Source organism: Budorcas taxicolor, chromosome 5, assembly GCF_023091745.1.
Source record: "Budorcas taxicolor isolate Tak-1 chromosome 5, Takin1.1, whole genome shotgun sequence".
Lineage (NCBI taxonomy): Eukaryota > Metazoa > Chordata > Mammalia > Artiodactyla > Bovidae > Budorcas > Budorcas taxicolor.
The window spans coordinates 152,282,852-152,298,128 of NC_068914.1; the positions used below are offsets into that span (position 1 = coordinate 152,282,852).

The 15,277-nt window shown below is 55.9% G+C and overlaps 1 protein-coding gene and 1 long non-coding RNA gene across 2 annotated transcripts in view; one reads left to right on the forward strand and one right to left on the reverse strand.

Moving 5' to 3' along the window:
* Window positions 1–15,277, forward strand: part of CACNA1C (calcium voltage-gated channel subunit alpha1 C) — a 386,005-nt gene that overhangs the window by 350,193 nt on the left and 20,535 nt on the right. Inside the window, exons 30-33 of the mRNA XM_052641427.1 lie at window positions 706–789; window positions 1,236–1,319; window positions 11,880–11,912; window positions 14,359–14,487. Of these exons, the coding sequence (XP_052497387.1) occupies window positions 706–789; window positions 1,236–1,319; window positions 11,880–11,912; window positions 14,359–14,487 (330 nt within the window). The remainder of the gene's footprint in view (window positions 1–705; window positions 790–1,235; window positions 1,320–11,879; window positions 11,913–14,358; window positions 14,488–15,277) is intronic.
* LOC128048947 (uncharacterized) lies at window positions 5,549–8,164 on the reverse strand. The gene is made up of 3 exons (XR_008199417.1): window positions 7,930–8,164; window positions 6,659–6,777; window positions 5,549–5,665 (listed from the first exon to the last, which is right to left on the reverse strand). It is a non-coding gene; the product is annotated as an uncharacterized LOC128048947 (long non-coding RNA).

Sequence of the window (15,277 nt, forward strand, 5' to 3'; positions counted from 1 at the left end):
AGGGGGGTGTGTTCAGCACCCTGCTCCCTGCCAGGCACCAGGCATGACGGCCAGTGTGCTCCTCCCAAGAGGCCTCCTCCCAGGCCCCCACCCTGCCTGCAGGCTGTGAGAGCCCTGTTCTCTCAGGGCGTCTCAGCAGGGTGCTGGTCACAGTGATGATGCTGGGGACGGGGCTTTGGAGACTCAGTCCAGGTCCCCCACACACACATTCCCAGGCTTTGGACCTGACCCAGCCTCCATCCCCTTGAAGTGAGGAAAGCCTCTGGACAGAGGCAAATCCAGGGCTAATGCCCATCCGGGGCTGGCACGAGGGTGACCTGGTTGTAGATGCTGCTCTGATGATGTGGCCCCCTCGTCATCGTGAGCTTCACCTGAGTCACCACCGAGCCCAAGGGCCTGGCCACCCACCTGGACCACACCGATGGTGCTTGTGATTCCCAGATCACGCCTCAAGGGCCCTGCCCCTTGTCACCTCCGTCCCTGCAGGCAGCCCTCGGACAAGAGAGTCGGAGGCCTGGGAGGTGCTGGGGACACAGGAAGGGTGGCCAGGGGCCGGGTCTAAGGAGGGGCACCCGGGAAGGCAGGTTGGGGGGTGGGCCGGCCGCCCCTCCTGGGCTCGGACTCCAGCAGCGCCGGGCGGCCCCGCGGGCTCTGTGCCTGTCTGTCTAACCTTCCTTTTCACTCCCGTCCTGCCGCCCCGTGTAGGGCTACTTTAGTGACCCCTGGAATGTCTTTGACTTCCTGATCGTAATTGGCAGCGTAATTGACGTCATTCTCAGTGAGACGAATGTGAGTATGACTCTGCCCAGGACGCCTCCGTGCCCCCCTCTCTCTTCACCTCCTTTGGTTTATTTTTTGGTTTCCTGTTTTACCCGCTCCAGTCATGCTTTCTCTCGCACCTGCCGCCGTCCTGGGGGACGTGAGCCCCGCCACTGTCCCCACTCCGCCGGGCCGGGCAAAGGCTCCCGCTCCTCCCGGACGCCCGCCCGGCCCCCGACTAACCCACTTTTGTCAGGCTCCGTGAGCAACAGGTGCAGGCATGCACCTCCAGAACTGTGGAGTGGTAAGGGGTCCAGTATGCCCACATAACCTCTTTCTTTTCTCATTTTTTTCTCTTCTCTCCTTTCTTTCATGCTTTTTTTTTGTTTTGTTTTCATTTTCCTCTTCCTTTTGTTTTGTTTCCTTTGTCGCTGGTTTTTCTCTCCCTCCCTCCCTCGGCTCCTCTGCCCATGCAGCACTATTTCTGTGATGCATGGAACACATTTGACGCCTTGATTGTTGTGGGTAGCATTGTTGATATAGCCATCACCGAGGTAAACGTAAGTACCGGCGTCCCGCCCTGTGACGCCGTGCCTGCCTCACGCTCACCCCCATCGCTCTCCTTTGCCTCCTCTCCTCCTCCCAGCTCATTTCCACTTTGTTATTCTCATTTGTTTGTTTAAATTGGTTTAAAGGATTTTTTTCTTGTTGCATTATCTTGAAATTTCTTTATTCTCTTTTTCTAACATTTGGAACGAGTTAGGCCCTCCTCTCCTTCCGAGTTCTGACTCCTGCATCCCTTCCTCTCCTCTTTACAATCAGCCTGGCATGATGCACACTGTCTAGGAGGACGCAGCCCCAGGGCCCCAGAGTAAGGCGATGGAGGGCTGTCTACAACCCCTGGGCAGCTGCCGGGGCGGGGACCCAGCCCCTTCCTGCTCCGGCATCCGGGAAAAGCCTCTCCTGAGGACCCCGGGCAGGCAGAGGCTCCTACTTGACCAGCCCTCTCAGCCCACCCAGCCCCGTTTTCATGCTGGAAGGGCCCCTCACTGGGAGAACACTTGTATCCCTCTTCTCTGGAGAGGGCTCCTCCCCCCAGCCCCCCTTCTGCTTACTGTGGAGCACCTGGCCCCACATGAACCTGCCCTGAGGACCAGCCTTGCCCCTGCCTGGCTCTCCCTGGCCCGCCCCCCAGCCTGGCTCCAGGGCCTCCTGCGCCTGCTCCTGGGAGCTGCCCCTCCTAGACAGTCTTCAACCCCTGCACACGCTCGTCTGTCCCCGGCATGCTCAACCTTCTCTCTCTCTCTGTAGGCAAGCCCTCTTGCGGCTGGTCTTTAACATGTGTGGTTTAGTTCCTTGTCATAGTTTTTTATTGGTTAAGAGACTTGATAATGTTTGCACAAATGTTGATGCACTGAACCGTTGAGTAACAGCTCAGAGCAGATGCTGAAGGGTTCTGATCTAAGGTGTCAGAAACCCCCCATGACCGTCAGCCCCTCTACCCCAGTCCTTACCCCACCCCAAAGCTGGCTGCCAGTCACTTAACTGACATTACTTCTTGTCCTGATTCCCCATCAGAAGCCTGTCTGCCCCTTCCCGGGGGTGGATGCTGGGAGGAGTCCGTTACATCCTGCTGTCAACCTCGCCTCTCCCTGCTTGACCCACTGCCCAGATTTGGTTGCCCCTCTGTCTCAGGGATCCCCTGGGGTTGTCTTTGTCTTGTGGTGTGTGTGTGTGTGTGTGTGTGTGTGTGTGTGTGTGTAAACTCCCGCGCACACGCACTTCCTTGACCTTATCCGGTAAATCATTGGAGCACAAGGAAACTGAGCTCCCCCTAACCTAGGCCTCTTCTCCCTCGCACCACTCCCTGCTCCTCCATGTGGCCCCGGGTTGCTCTCGGATCCCTGTACATGCATATCCTTGACCAGGGCCCTGTGCTCAAACCAAGGGGCCCTCTCGGGGGAGACCAGGGAAGGTCAGGGTGGGCCTGCCTCTGGAGGAGGGATCTCTGTGGGGGTCTGTGCAGGAACCAAGGGCAGGAAGGTAACAGCAGAGAGGCCCCTGGTGCACAAGACACACCCAGTCCCAGGGTCTTCTGGGGTTAGGCCAGAAGGCCACTGTGGCCAGGCCCACGTCACCACTCAGCCTGATGTTTTTTTTCTGTGCACATGCATTTACACACACAAAAATGAAAGGCAAAGGAGAAAAGGAAAGATATATCCATGTGAATGCAGAATTCCAAAAACTAGCAAGGAGAGAAAAGAAAGCCTTCCTAAGAGATCAATGAAAAGAACTAGCAGAAAAAAACAGAATGGGAAAGCCTAGAGATCTGTTCAAGAAAATTAGAGCTACCAAGGGAGCATTTCATGCAAAGATAGGCACAATAAAGGACAGAAATGGTATGGACCTAACAGAAGCTGAAGATATTAAGAGGTGATAAGAATACCCAGAAGAACTGTACAAAAAAGATCTTCATGACCCAGATAACCATGATGGTGTGATCCTCACCTGTAGCCAGACATCCTGGAGTGCGAAGTCAGTGGTCCTTAGGAAGCATCACTACAAACAAAGCTAGTGCAAGTCATGGAATTCCAGCTGAACTATTTCAAATCCTAAAAGATGATGCTGTTAAAGTCCTGCACTCAATATGCCAGCAAACTTGGAAAACTCAGCAGTGGCCACAAGCCTGGAAAAGGTGAGTTTTCATTCCAATGCCAAAGAATGCTCAAGTTAGTGTTAGTCGCTCAGTCGTGCCCAACTCTTTGTGACCCCATGGACTGCAGTCCACCAGGCTCCTCTGTCCATGAGATTTTCCAGGCAAGGATACTGGAGTGGGTTGCCATTTCCTTCTCCAGGGGATCTTCCCAACCCAGGGATCGAACCCGGGTCTCCTGCACTGCAGGCAGATTCTTTACCAACTGAGCTACAAGAATGCTCAAACTACCGCACAATTGCACTCATCTCACATGCTAGCAAAGTAATGCTCAAAATTCTCCAAGTGAGGCTTCAACAGTACATGAACTGAGAATTTCCAAATGTGTAAGCTGGATTTAGAAAAGGCAGGGGAACCAGAGATCAAATTGCCAACATCCATTGGATCATAGAAAAAGCAAGAGAATTCCAGAAAAACATCTGCTTCATTGACTACACCAAAGCCTTTGACTGTGTGGATCACAACAAACTGTGGAACATTCTTAAAGAGATGAGAATACCAGACCACCTTACCTGCCTCCTGAGAAATCTGTAGCAGGTCAGGAAGCAGCAGTTAGAACTGAACGTGGAACAATGGACTGGTTCCCCATTGGGAAAGGAGTATGTCAAGGCTGCATATTGTCATCTTGCTTATTTAACTTAGAGTACATCAGGTGAAATGCCAGCCTGGATGAAGCACAAGCTGGAATCAAGATTGCAAGGAGAAATATCAGTAACCTCAGATATGCAGATGACACCACCCTTATGGCAGAAAGCAAAGAACTAAAAAGCCTCTTGATCGAAGTGAAAGAAGAGAGTGAAAAACCTGGCTTAAAATTCCAACATTCAAAAAACTAAGATCATAGCCTCTGGTCCCATCACTTCATGGCATATAGATGGGGAAACAGTGGAAGCAGTGAGAGACTTTATCTTCTCCAAAATCACTGCAGACGGTGACTGCAGCCATGAAATTAAAAGATACTTGCTCCTTGGAAGAAAAGCTATGACAAACCTAGACAGCATATTAAAAAGCAGAGACTACCGACAAAAGATCTGTCTAGTCAAAGCTGTGGTTTTTCTGGTAGTCATGTATAGATGTGAAAGTTGGACCATAAAAAAAGCTGAGCATGGAAGAATTGATGCTTTCAAACTGTGGTGCTGAAGAAGAATCTTGAGAGTCCTTGGACAGGAAGGAAATCAAACCAGTCAATCCTAAAGGAAACCAGTCCTGAATATTCATTGGAAGGACTGATGCTAAAACTGAAGCTCGAATACTTTGGCCACCTAACGTAAAGAACTGACTCATTGGAAAAGACTCTGGTGCTGGGAAAGATTGAATGCAGGAGGAAAAGGGAACAACAGAGGATGAGATGGTTGGATGGCATCACCAACTCAATGGACATGAGTTTGAGCAAACTCAGGGATATAGTGAAGGACAGGGAAGCCTGGTGTGCTGCAGTCCATGGGGTCACAAAGAGTCAGACATGACTAAGTGACTGAGCTGACTGCTGTTTTTAAACAAAAAGTAAAGACAAAGGAAAATTTTCTAGGATATAAAATTCCTACCCCCAAAATTGGCTGTCGGGGTTGGGGTGGTGCAGGACCCCAGGACTGGCGAGTGGCATCACATGCAAAACCACCATCTGTACACGGTTTCCATTTACAAGTCGTCATGGCCTCGAGCTCTGGAGTCCATCCCCCTGAGCCTAACAGTCAAGGGTGATCATCCCCATTGGCCAGGGAACAGGTGAGGGCATGGCATGGGTGAGGGCGGGGCACAGGTGAGGTTGAGCACAGGTGAAATTGAGCATAGGTGAAGGTGCAGCCCATCAGTGCCTTTCCCGCCCCTCGACTGGAGCCCAGGCCTCCCAGGGTGGCTGGCTCCCCACACCTGGGGCTAGCACTGCTGTCTGTCTCGTCCGCGGTGCCCTTTGTTAACACGTGAATCCCACATCCCCCTCTCGTGCATGGCCTCCTGCTGGCCAGGATTGGCTCAGCCCATATGTTCCATGGTTTATATCCGAAAGAACCACAGGAGGTCTTTTATTTTCAAAACAAGAAGTTACAGGCCAGCTCCCCTTCCAGCTGGAAGCCACTCAGCTCCTCCCAGGCTTCCTTTGCCCACGCCCACGTGGAGATGCTCCTCACTCCATAGATGCAGGAGTCTGTCAGAAGTCATGGGGAGGGTGGTCCGGAGATAGAACGGGGAGAGTGCCTGTAATGGAGAGCAAAGCGGGGACTGGAGACCCTCCATGCAACCTCCACTGTTTCCCTTCCCTCCCACACATGCAGTTAGGAGATGCATCTTGTCACCCCAGGCAGGGGCCAGAGGGCTGGAGTCCTAATGCTGCTCCTCCATGGTCTGGGGAGCGTGATATTACTGCCAGGTATTGAAGCTCAGCTAAGAGCATTCATGTAGAAGCCTGGCATACACTGTAGAGCACTGTCGAAGGGGAGAGAACGTGGCACCAAGCCAAGGACATTCTTTCCAAGCTCCCTGCCAATACCCCTGCCAATCACAGACTCACAGCCCTTGTTCCCAGAGGCGCTGGACTCTTGGTTGGCGGGTGTGGCAGGATCAAGGCAAGCTCACTGACTCCTGCCTGTAACTCAAGCCAGACAGGCCTGGCCTATAGCAGGGACATGGCCCTGCACCTGGACGGCAGCCAGGATCAGGGGGTCCAGTTACAGGAACAGTGGCACTTTATCCCCAGGCAGGGCCCTCTACTGCAGGTTCTGCCTCCTGCCAGCAGCAGCCTGGGGCCTGGCACTCCCTGGGGCAGGGAAGAGCTCAGCACCAAGACTTTGCTGGGTACTGCTCCAGCTCCGCCCCCCACCTTGAGTTTTCTAGTTCTCCTTTCTTCACCAAACCTCCCTTCTGGGATGAACGTTCCATTCCAGCCTTAGGATTTCTGGAGGCTCCTCATCTGTAACTCCTCATCTTTGTCTTTCCTGAAATCACCAGATGCTGACTTCATCCCTCTAGATACTGCCCAGGTTCAGATTCACCCCCTTCTCTTCAACAGCTCCGTCCTCCCGCCTCTCCCAGGCTCTGGTGCCCCCTAGGGAGGTGGGCTTCCTAGAAACCATCATTGCCTTCTGTGTGCCGGGCACCTGGGATCCCTCGTGGACCAAACAGAATCCCGTCCTCAAAAGCCAGCATCCTAGAGCCAGGGGATGATCAGGCACAGAAAGCCGGAAGTCTCACAGTATGCGAAAGATGAGAAGTACCAAGTGAGAGCATCAGAAGGTGGGGAGCAGAGAAGACAGGTGCTGTTCTCGGAAGATGAGCTGTAGTGAAGAGGTGAGTCTAAACAAAGCAAAAACCTAAAAATGGAAAGAAAACACACTGCTACTTGGTAGAAAAGCTATGACAAACCTAGATGGTATTAAAAAGCAGAGACATCACTTTATGGACAAAGGTGTATATAGTCAAAGCTATGGTTTTTCCAGTAGTGATGTATAGATGTGAGAGTTGGACCCTAAAGAAGACTGAACACTGAAGCATTAATGTTTTCGAATTGTGGTGCTGGAGAAAACTCTTGAGAGCCCCTTGGACACAAGATCAAACTAGTCAATCCTAAAGGAAATCAACCCTGAATATTCATTGGAAGGACTGATGCTGAAGCTCCAATATTTTGACCACCTGATGCAAAGAGCCAACTCATTGGAAAAGACACTAATGCTGGGAAAGATTGAAGGCAGGAGGAAAAGGGGACGACAGAGGATGAGATGGTTGGATGGCATCAACTCAGTGGACACGAATGTGAGCAGGCTCTGGCAGATGGTGAAGGGCAGGGAAATCTGGCGTGCTGCAGCCCGTGGGGTCACAGAGTCAGACACGACTGAGCGGCAGCAGCAGCAGCAAAGACCTGAAGCAAGTGCGGTGATGCCCTTGTGGGTCCCTGGGCAGGACGAGCAGGGCGGGGGCTCAGGGAGAGCACCAGCTTTGGGGCTTCCCCTGAGCACGAAGGGGAGGTTTTGGCACCTTTAGGAAGAGGTGTCCATGGTCCAGGGACCTGTTTGCTGTGCACAGGAATCAAGGATGAAGCCGCTCCACCATTTGGAAGGGGGACACAGCCATCCAGGCATGAGCCCTCTGGCTCAGGACAACCCCCTTGCTCTGGAAGATGCCTTGGATCCCACGATGTGACCGGAGGAGGCCCCGGGCCCCAGCTGTCCATGTCTGTGGCCCAGATGCCTAGCCCCTCCCGACACGGCACCTCCTCCTCCTCCTTCTCCTCATGTCCCTGAGGAAGCCCCGCTCCTCCTCTGTCCCTCAAGTCTCAAATTCTTTTTCCAGAAGGAAATCCGTGGAAGCTTCCAGGGGTTCAGCCAGCACCTCCCCCCACCCGCCCCGCAACCTCCCTCCCCTGCTGACAGTGACAGGAAGTGTTGGGAGGCCCAGGTCCTTCGTCAGAAACACAGGTGTCCCTAGCTGGGGACAAGGAAGCCATGTGGCCAAGAGCAACAACTCACCTCGGGGCTGGACACCTCCTGGCAGGTCCACGTGTGGAGATCGGGGGCCATGGAGTCGGAACACTCACGTGGGGATGCTTGGACACCCGGCCTGTGGACCAGTGGGGCTTGGAGACCAAAGGGCACAAGAAGTGTGGAGCACCCCCGCGCACACCCACTGCCTGCTGGACAGGAGGAGAAAGTGGGCGGAGGGGACACGGACGGGACAGGACTCGGCTCAGAGCTTCCGGGATGCATGCTGGGGCCCCACGTGGTTGCTGCCCACCTGGCTCCTGGAACCAGCTGTCTTTTAACCACAGACTCATGGGCCTGGCTTCCAACGACTGCCCTCACTGGCTCCCACTTTGGCCATGTCCTGAGTCAGAGCGTCTGCTGCACGCCCACCCGGGCTGAGTCAGAGCCTCCCTCCCTCCACCCAACCCACAGACCATGCCTGGCTCCCTGCCCAGCTTCCCTGCCCCCACCACGGCCGAGGGGCCAGAACAGACGTCAGTGTCCAGATGGCAGTGGTCTGCCTGGCCTGGGTTGCTTCTGAGGTCGATTAAATCAGACTGATGGTCTCGGGCCAAGCTGAGGGGGGAGCCATGATCCTTGCCCCCTTCCTGTGCCGCCCCCACCCCCGCTCCTGGAGCCCCTTCGAGCCCCTCCCCTCCTCAGTGCCATCCCCACCCAGTGCCTCCAACAAGCCACCAAGGCGCCTTGTTCCCAAAACACTGGTCACAGAGGGCGGTATTGACTCAGGAAGCTGCCTGCCAGGAAGTAACAATGCCTTTAAAAGAACAGAGGTGAGGCTGGACCTAGCGAAGCACCTTGGGTGTGGACGTGAGGCCTTCAGGAGCACGACCCCTAGTGAGAAGGTGGACCTTGGCCTCCCCCTGTCCTGAAGGGCACTTTCTCCTCTGATTGTAAGTGAAGCTGGCCCAGAGAGGTTGAGCAGAGCCCTGCTCGCCAGCCATGAGCGGGGCCCCGACAGGCTGCAGTCCAGGTGGACGCGGGGAGCCGCTTCCTGAGTCTAGCCTCCACCTGCAGAACGAGGTCCCTGTGCTGGGCAGCAGATTGATCAGGCCTCCAGGGTAGGGGCAGAGAGTGTCCCAAAGTCAAGGCCTGGAGGAAGATCCTTCCCTCGGGCCTGCACCAAGAGGCCCCTGGAGGGGGTTCTCAGCTTGGCCATATTAGCTGTCCAGCGTCCTGACAGCCAGGACCCAATGGGGACCCACTCGCTCTGAGCCTTCTGACCAAGACCCTTTCCCTTTCTGTCATCTCATTTCCTTTCTTTTTTTTTTTTTTAATTTAATTGGAGCTACTTTACATTGTAGTGATTTTGCCATACATTGACATGAATCAGCCATGGGTGTACATGTGTTTCCCATCTCATTTCCTTTCCTCTCCTGCCCCATTCTGTTTTTCTTTCCACATGCAGCCCCCTGTGCGTGCGTGCTCTGTTGCTTCAGCCGTGTCTGACTCTGCCACCCCGTGGACTGTAGCCTGCCAGGCTCCACTGTCCATGGGGTTCTCCAGGCAGGAATACTGGAGTGGATAGCCATTTCTTCCTCCAGGGGATCTTCCCGACCTAGAGATCAAACCCGCATCTCTTACGTCTCCTACATTGGCAGGTGGATGCTTTATCACTAGTGCCACCAGGGAAGCCCTTCAACCCCCCTCTGCCCTAAATCAGACAACTGGACAGAAGGAAGCAGGCAGGTCACAGCCCTGTTCCACCACACGGCCAGCCCTCGAGTCAGCGGGTGATGCTTGTCCCCAGCAGCCAGCTCAGCCAAAGACCATCCACAGCTGAGGGACCTCAACTGTTCCCTAAGCTCGTGGAGCAAGTGAGGGAGCCAATCTCTGGCCCCAAAACACTGACCACGCCCCCAAAGCACTCACTCTCTCGTCACTTCCTGCTTCTGCTTATTCGTTTCCTTGAGTCTGTTCTCCACCCATCAGGCTCACTGTGTCCATCTCTGTCTCTCTCTCTCTGTCTCTATCTGCCCCACCCCACACCACCCACATATGGGACTTTGTGTTGTGAGTGCTCGTGACAAACTTACTTTGTTCGAGCTCCTCTTGTTGGTTGTCTGCTTGAATGACTGTTCCTCCCAAGGAAAATAAAACAATCCTAGTAATCTTGTAATCAGCCCCGTGTAGTATGAATTCTGTTGGTAACAGCACATGGCGGGCTATCAGGCTGCAGATGAACAACAGTGTGGCTCCTGAGGCTCCAACCACTCCCTGCATGACTGCCAGCACAAACGGGGCTCCCCAGTTCAGCCCCCAGAGTCCTGCAAGGGACATGGATCTGATCCCTGGCCAGGAAACTAAAGTTCCATGTTCTGGGCAGCACAGGCAAAAAAGAAACAACAAAAAGTTATGCTTAAAAAATAACATAAAAAAAACCTAATATCCCAAAGGAAGAATACTGAATGTTTAAGAAGTAAAATAAGTAGTTTTAATTCTGTCTTGGCCAAGGCTCACTGGGCTGGGCCAGGTGACCCAGGTGGGCGGGCCCTCCGAGTCAGCCCTTCTGGTCCCATTCAGGCTGCGGTTGACCAGAAGACTTCAAGCCTCTGCCCAGGGATGTTAGGAGTATGGGCAGCTCTGGTGGTTTTCAGGGTGCATCCAGATGGAAGCAGTGGCCAGAGCCCCAGCCCTAAATGTGTATGGAGGCCTTGTGCCCCTCGCCCACAGAACCCCTGAAACACGAAGCTCCTGGGTGTTCATGCGGGGCACAGGCCCAACCAACCAGAAGCTTCCCGCGTGCATACGTGTGCGTGTGTGTCTGTGTCTGTCTCCATGTTCCGTCCCGGCCTGCTGTCCCGTCCTAGACACCCGCCCCCTGCAGGCACGTGGATGGACCTGGCAGCCAGGCCCCTCGGGGAGCAGGGACAGCCCTCGGCCGTGGTCCACAAGTGACCAGAGTGGCCTCCTCTCTCTTCCCTCCTCCTCCCATCCCTCATCCTGTGTCCCCGCCAGTCCGCAAAAAGGACACCTCCCAACTTGCTTTGGGAAAAAAAGGAATTTGCTGAGAAATCTATTACCAAAGAAGAATTTTCAGCCTGTGAGCAAATGTCTGGTTGTGCACAATTCCGTCCTTCAGAAGCCCTGTTATACGTTGTCTTTGTTTGTACCTTGAGAACAAAACACAGGAGCAACGCTCTGACAGTGGAGGGCGGCTGTAGAGGTGGAGTGAAGGTGGAGTTGGCGGCTCTGGGGGCCAGGACCGTCCAGGGGCCAAAAGGCAGGGTGCCTCCCCAGGTGCAGCTCTGGGCTGCCCAAAGCTCGCCTGCAGCCAGTCCCCTGCCCCCTAGTGAGCCCGTGGTCAGGCCTGTGAGGACAGCTTCTCAGGGCATTAACACTAATGTCCTCAATTGTGTGTAGGGCTTTCAAATTTAAAAACCAAGTCCACACTCATTATCTCATGCCTGTGGCCACAGTCCATACCCGGGGACCAGGAATCTCAGCTCGAAGGCTGGCCCTGCCACACAGGGGTACCCAAACCTCAGTCCTCCCTGGAACCTGGAGGGTCACCGCCTCAGGGCTCCTTGGCTCAAACACCTGTGGGCCAAAAGCGGCCAGGGGCACAGGCAAGGCCTTTCAGCTTCAGCTGGCAGTGCTGGGTAGGTGTGTGCAGTGCCAGCCCCTGGAGGCTGTCTCAGGACACAGAGCTGATTAAAAATACACAAAATCCACCTTCAGAATCCAGAAGACCTCAGTGATAACGAGTATGAATTAGTCAGTCTGTCACCAGAGATGGTTCCGGGCAGAATACCCAAGAGCCTGGCTGGGTGGGAGCCGGTGGCGGACATGCCCCGTGCCTGCCAGGCCGGGGCCCCCGCGCCTGGCCCTCCTGCCCTCTGCTGCCACTGGGTTGCTCCTGTGTCGCCGAGACCTAGAACGCGGGCCTCTTCCTGGGAGACTCATTACAGCTTATCTCTGTCTGCCTTTCTTTAAAGCCAGCTGAACATACCCAATGCTCTCCCTTTATGGTAAGACCGAGCCTCCAGACCACGCTCTCAGCTTCTGTGACCCCCCCTAACGTCCCCACTGCCTCCCCCAACCCCCGGCATCTCGGAGCCCGGCCCCGATGCATGTCACCCACCCGTGTCTGCCATGCGCCTTGCCTGCCTGGTCTGCGATCTGTCAGTGCTGTTGGTGTGATGTTTCGTCCGTGAGCTTTCCTGTGGGTGGCAGTTCACTGTGACCTTGACCGTCTGAAAAGCCACTGGGAGAGAATCAGACCAGAGGGCCAGTTCCTGTTAAACATCCTGAGGACCTGCTTGTTGGCATCTCCAGCCTTAATCTGGTGTGGGGTTTGCACGGGACACCGGCCTGCACCATGGTGAGGCCCCTGGGAAAGAGGAAGGAGAGGTCATGTAGTGGAGGTGGAGAGGCAGTGAGTCCCTCCTGATCACCAGCTCCTGGGAGCTCTGATCAAGGCCCCAGTGAGAGATTAAGGTGGGATCCTTACCTATGAGGGGCATTAGAATGGGCCACATGCCTGCATCCCTAAAGCAGGCTGTGTGGTTGGGGCCACCCCTGCTGCAGGAGTCTTTGACTAAAGTGACAGAGTAGCCACTTCAATTGACCTTGAGGTCACCTTGGAACAGCTGTCTCCAAGAGGCTGCAGTGAGACTTCGTACATGGAACAAGTGTGAGTTTGTAAAAGGACTGGAATGTGGGTTGATTCCCCAAGCCCCGAAGTGAGCAGATGAGGCAAGACCCAGGATGGCATTGCTTGACAAAGCCCATGCCCATGGCTGGAAGGGCTGACCCTGGCCGTCCTGCCCCTCGCCTGGTCAGTAGAGCATTGGGCACCTGCAGTGTCGGGCGCCCAGGACCACTCAGGCCACAAGCTCGAGTTTGGCTATTTAACAAGTCAGATGTAGATGCCCCTGTGGCACCCACTTCCCAAACTCACCACACAGCTGAGATTCCATGTGAGCTGGTACTTTCTTCTTCCTCTCCTCCCGAGCATGGTGGGGTAGGGGAGTGCCCACGGCCAAGTTACAAATCCCTGAGCCGCCTCTGCATCCTCCTCTGGTAGACACAACCTTCTTTAAGGAGAGAAAGTAGAATTTCAAGTATGCAAAGAGGAAGGGCATCAAAGACTTCAAACCACACAGGCGGATGGTTTCCCGTATTGGGAGATGGGCGGCCTGCTGCCAGCTCCTCCCAGCCCTGGGCCTGCCTGGAGAGCAGCTTTGGTTCAGAAAGAAGGCTAGGTGAGCCTCTCCCGGGGCAGAGCAGGGTGTGCGGGTACATGCAGAACCTGCTCCTTGGGGTGTCCTGTTGTGTTGGAGATGAGAGGAGAGGCCCCTGGAGCAGCCGCAGGGTTAGACACAGGACACGAGGGCTCCCATGCTGGTGGGATTTTCATGGGTGTTGTCAGGCCGGATCTGACCTGGAGATGGTTAGAAGTAAAGCCAGAGGAGCTGAGAGTTGAGAAGCGGTGGCCACACAGGGCCCAGCAACAACCCAGAGACGCCTCCAAGCAGGAGGCCTGCGGCAGGAGCAGTAACAGGAAACCCAAAGGTCCGTTCTCTCCTGGTGTCAAAGGGCTGGGGGCTGCACTAGCGCTGGGGAGCCAGCCAGCTCCCGGGGCCAGCACCCCCAGCTCTCTGTCCCATGTGGGCAGGAGGGGGTCAGGGGTCTGTCTGTGCTGAGTGCCCTGAGGTCTGGAGGCAGACGGTGACAGGGCAGCCAGTCTTGTCCTTAGACCTGGCCAGGCGCCTGCCGGCTCTGGCCCCCGCCCCCTCCAGGACACCCTGAGCAGGGCCCCTTGGTCCTCTCACACCCAGGCCGGACTCATCCAGGGCTCACTCTTGCTGCCCTGGCCCACCCAGCCCGTGCCCCCAACCCTTCCAGGTCTGCAGCCTGGAAACCAAGGCTCAAGGCGGGTGGAAGGCAGCAGGGGGGCAGCCAGGCCTGGTTCCAGCACCAACACCCCAGGCCAGCCCGCAGCCTGGGCGGGGGTGCTGTGTAAAGTTGGGGAGATGACACCTAGAGTGCCGAGTCTGGGCAGCCAGGGAGCAAGACCCCTCCGTGGGCAGCCCACCAGGACCCCAGTGCCACCTGGCAGTGAGCCGGTCCCACTGGGAATGAAGGACCCTGAGCCGGGCCGGGCAGGAGGGAGACTGGGGCCCCTGGAGTGGTTCTCAGCCTAGATCTCAAAGCAGACGGAATTCCTACAGAATCACCTGTTCCCCCCACCCCGCCCCACAAAGAGGTGGGGAAGACTAGGGGTGCTGGGGAAGACGATCGGGGCCAGGGCACTGCTGGGCGCTGCCAAGGCCAGGGGCAGGCCCTCCCACCCCTGGGCGCCTGAGCGTCTAGTGCAGCCCACCACCCCGCTCACCTCTACCCCAACCCCGGGCCGTGCCGAGCAGCCTCGCCCGCCCACCCGCCTGGTAACTGCTGTGTTAACGGCCCCAGAACGCGGAGGAGAACTCTCGCATCTCCATCACCTTCTTCCGCCTCTTCCGGGTCATGCGTCTGGTCAAGCTGCTGAGCCGCGGGGAGGGCATCCGGACACTGCTGTGGACCTTCATCAAGTCCTTCCAGGTAGCCAGCCCTGCCCACCCCCCTGCTCCCCCTGGATGGTGCTCCCAGCTTAGGCGTCATCAGCATTGGGCAGTCAACACCTCCCAGAGGCGGTCCAGCAGGGTCTGCTCTTCACACCTGCTTGCAGACTTCGCCAGACTCCCCAGGACCTGTTGTCCCCGAGGGGGCTCAGGGCTGCCAACTGCAGGGCTGATCTCTGCTCCCAAGAGTCACTTCCTCCTAAAAGTGGGATAGCTGGCCCTGGCCCTGCCCTGTCTAACGAGTCTCATACACGTCTGAGGTTGGAAGAAGAACAGCTGTTAGGTCCCCGAACTTCCTGAAGACACTGGCATAGGGACCCCTGTACCTGAAACTCCTGACTGTGGGCTTCCTGAGACAGAGATCCCCAGTATGGAGGGGCCCAGGGACAGGCTCAGGGTGGGTCCTCACCTGAACATGTTGCAGGACTGAAGTTGCAGCCAGAGGAAGAGGCCGGGCTGTCGGGGCACTCCACCCCACCCACCAGGACAGGTGCCTCCCCAACCCCTCCCAGCCATCTGCTCCTGAGGTCTGAGTGGTCTCAGTGGGGATCAGGCCTAGGCATACCCCAGAGTCCCATAGCCATGGTTGACTACAAACTCACCCACCACCGACAGTTCCTGGACTGGGAAGGGGGCTGAGGAGCAGGCCTGAAGGTGGACAGACACCCCATGGGCCTGAGGCACCACCTGGAGGTGTGCAGGCTTCGTCCATGCCCTGCGAGCCCGAGGCCTCCCCAGGAGGAGGCAGGGACACTGAGCAAGTGAAATGC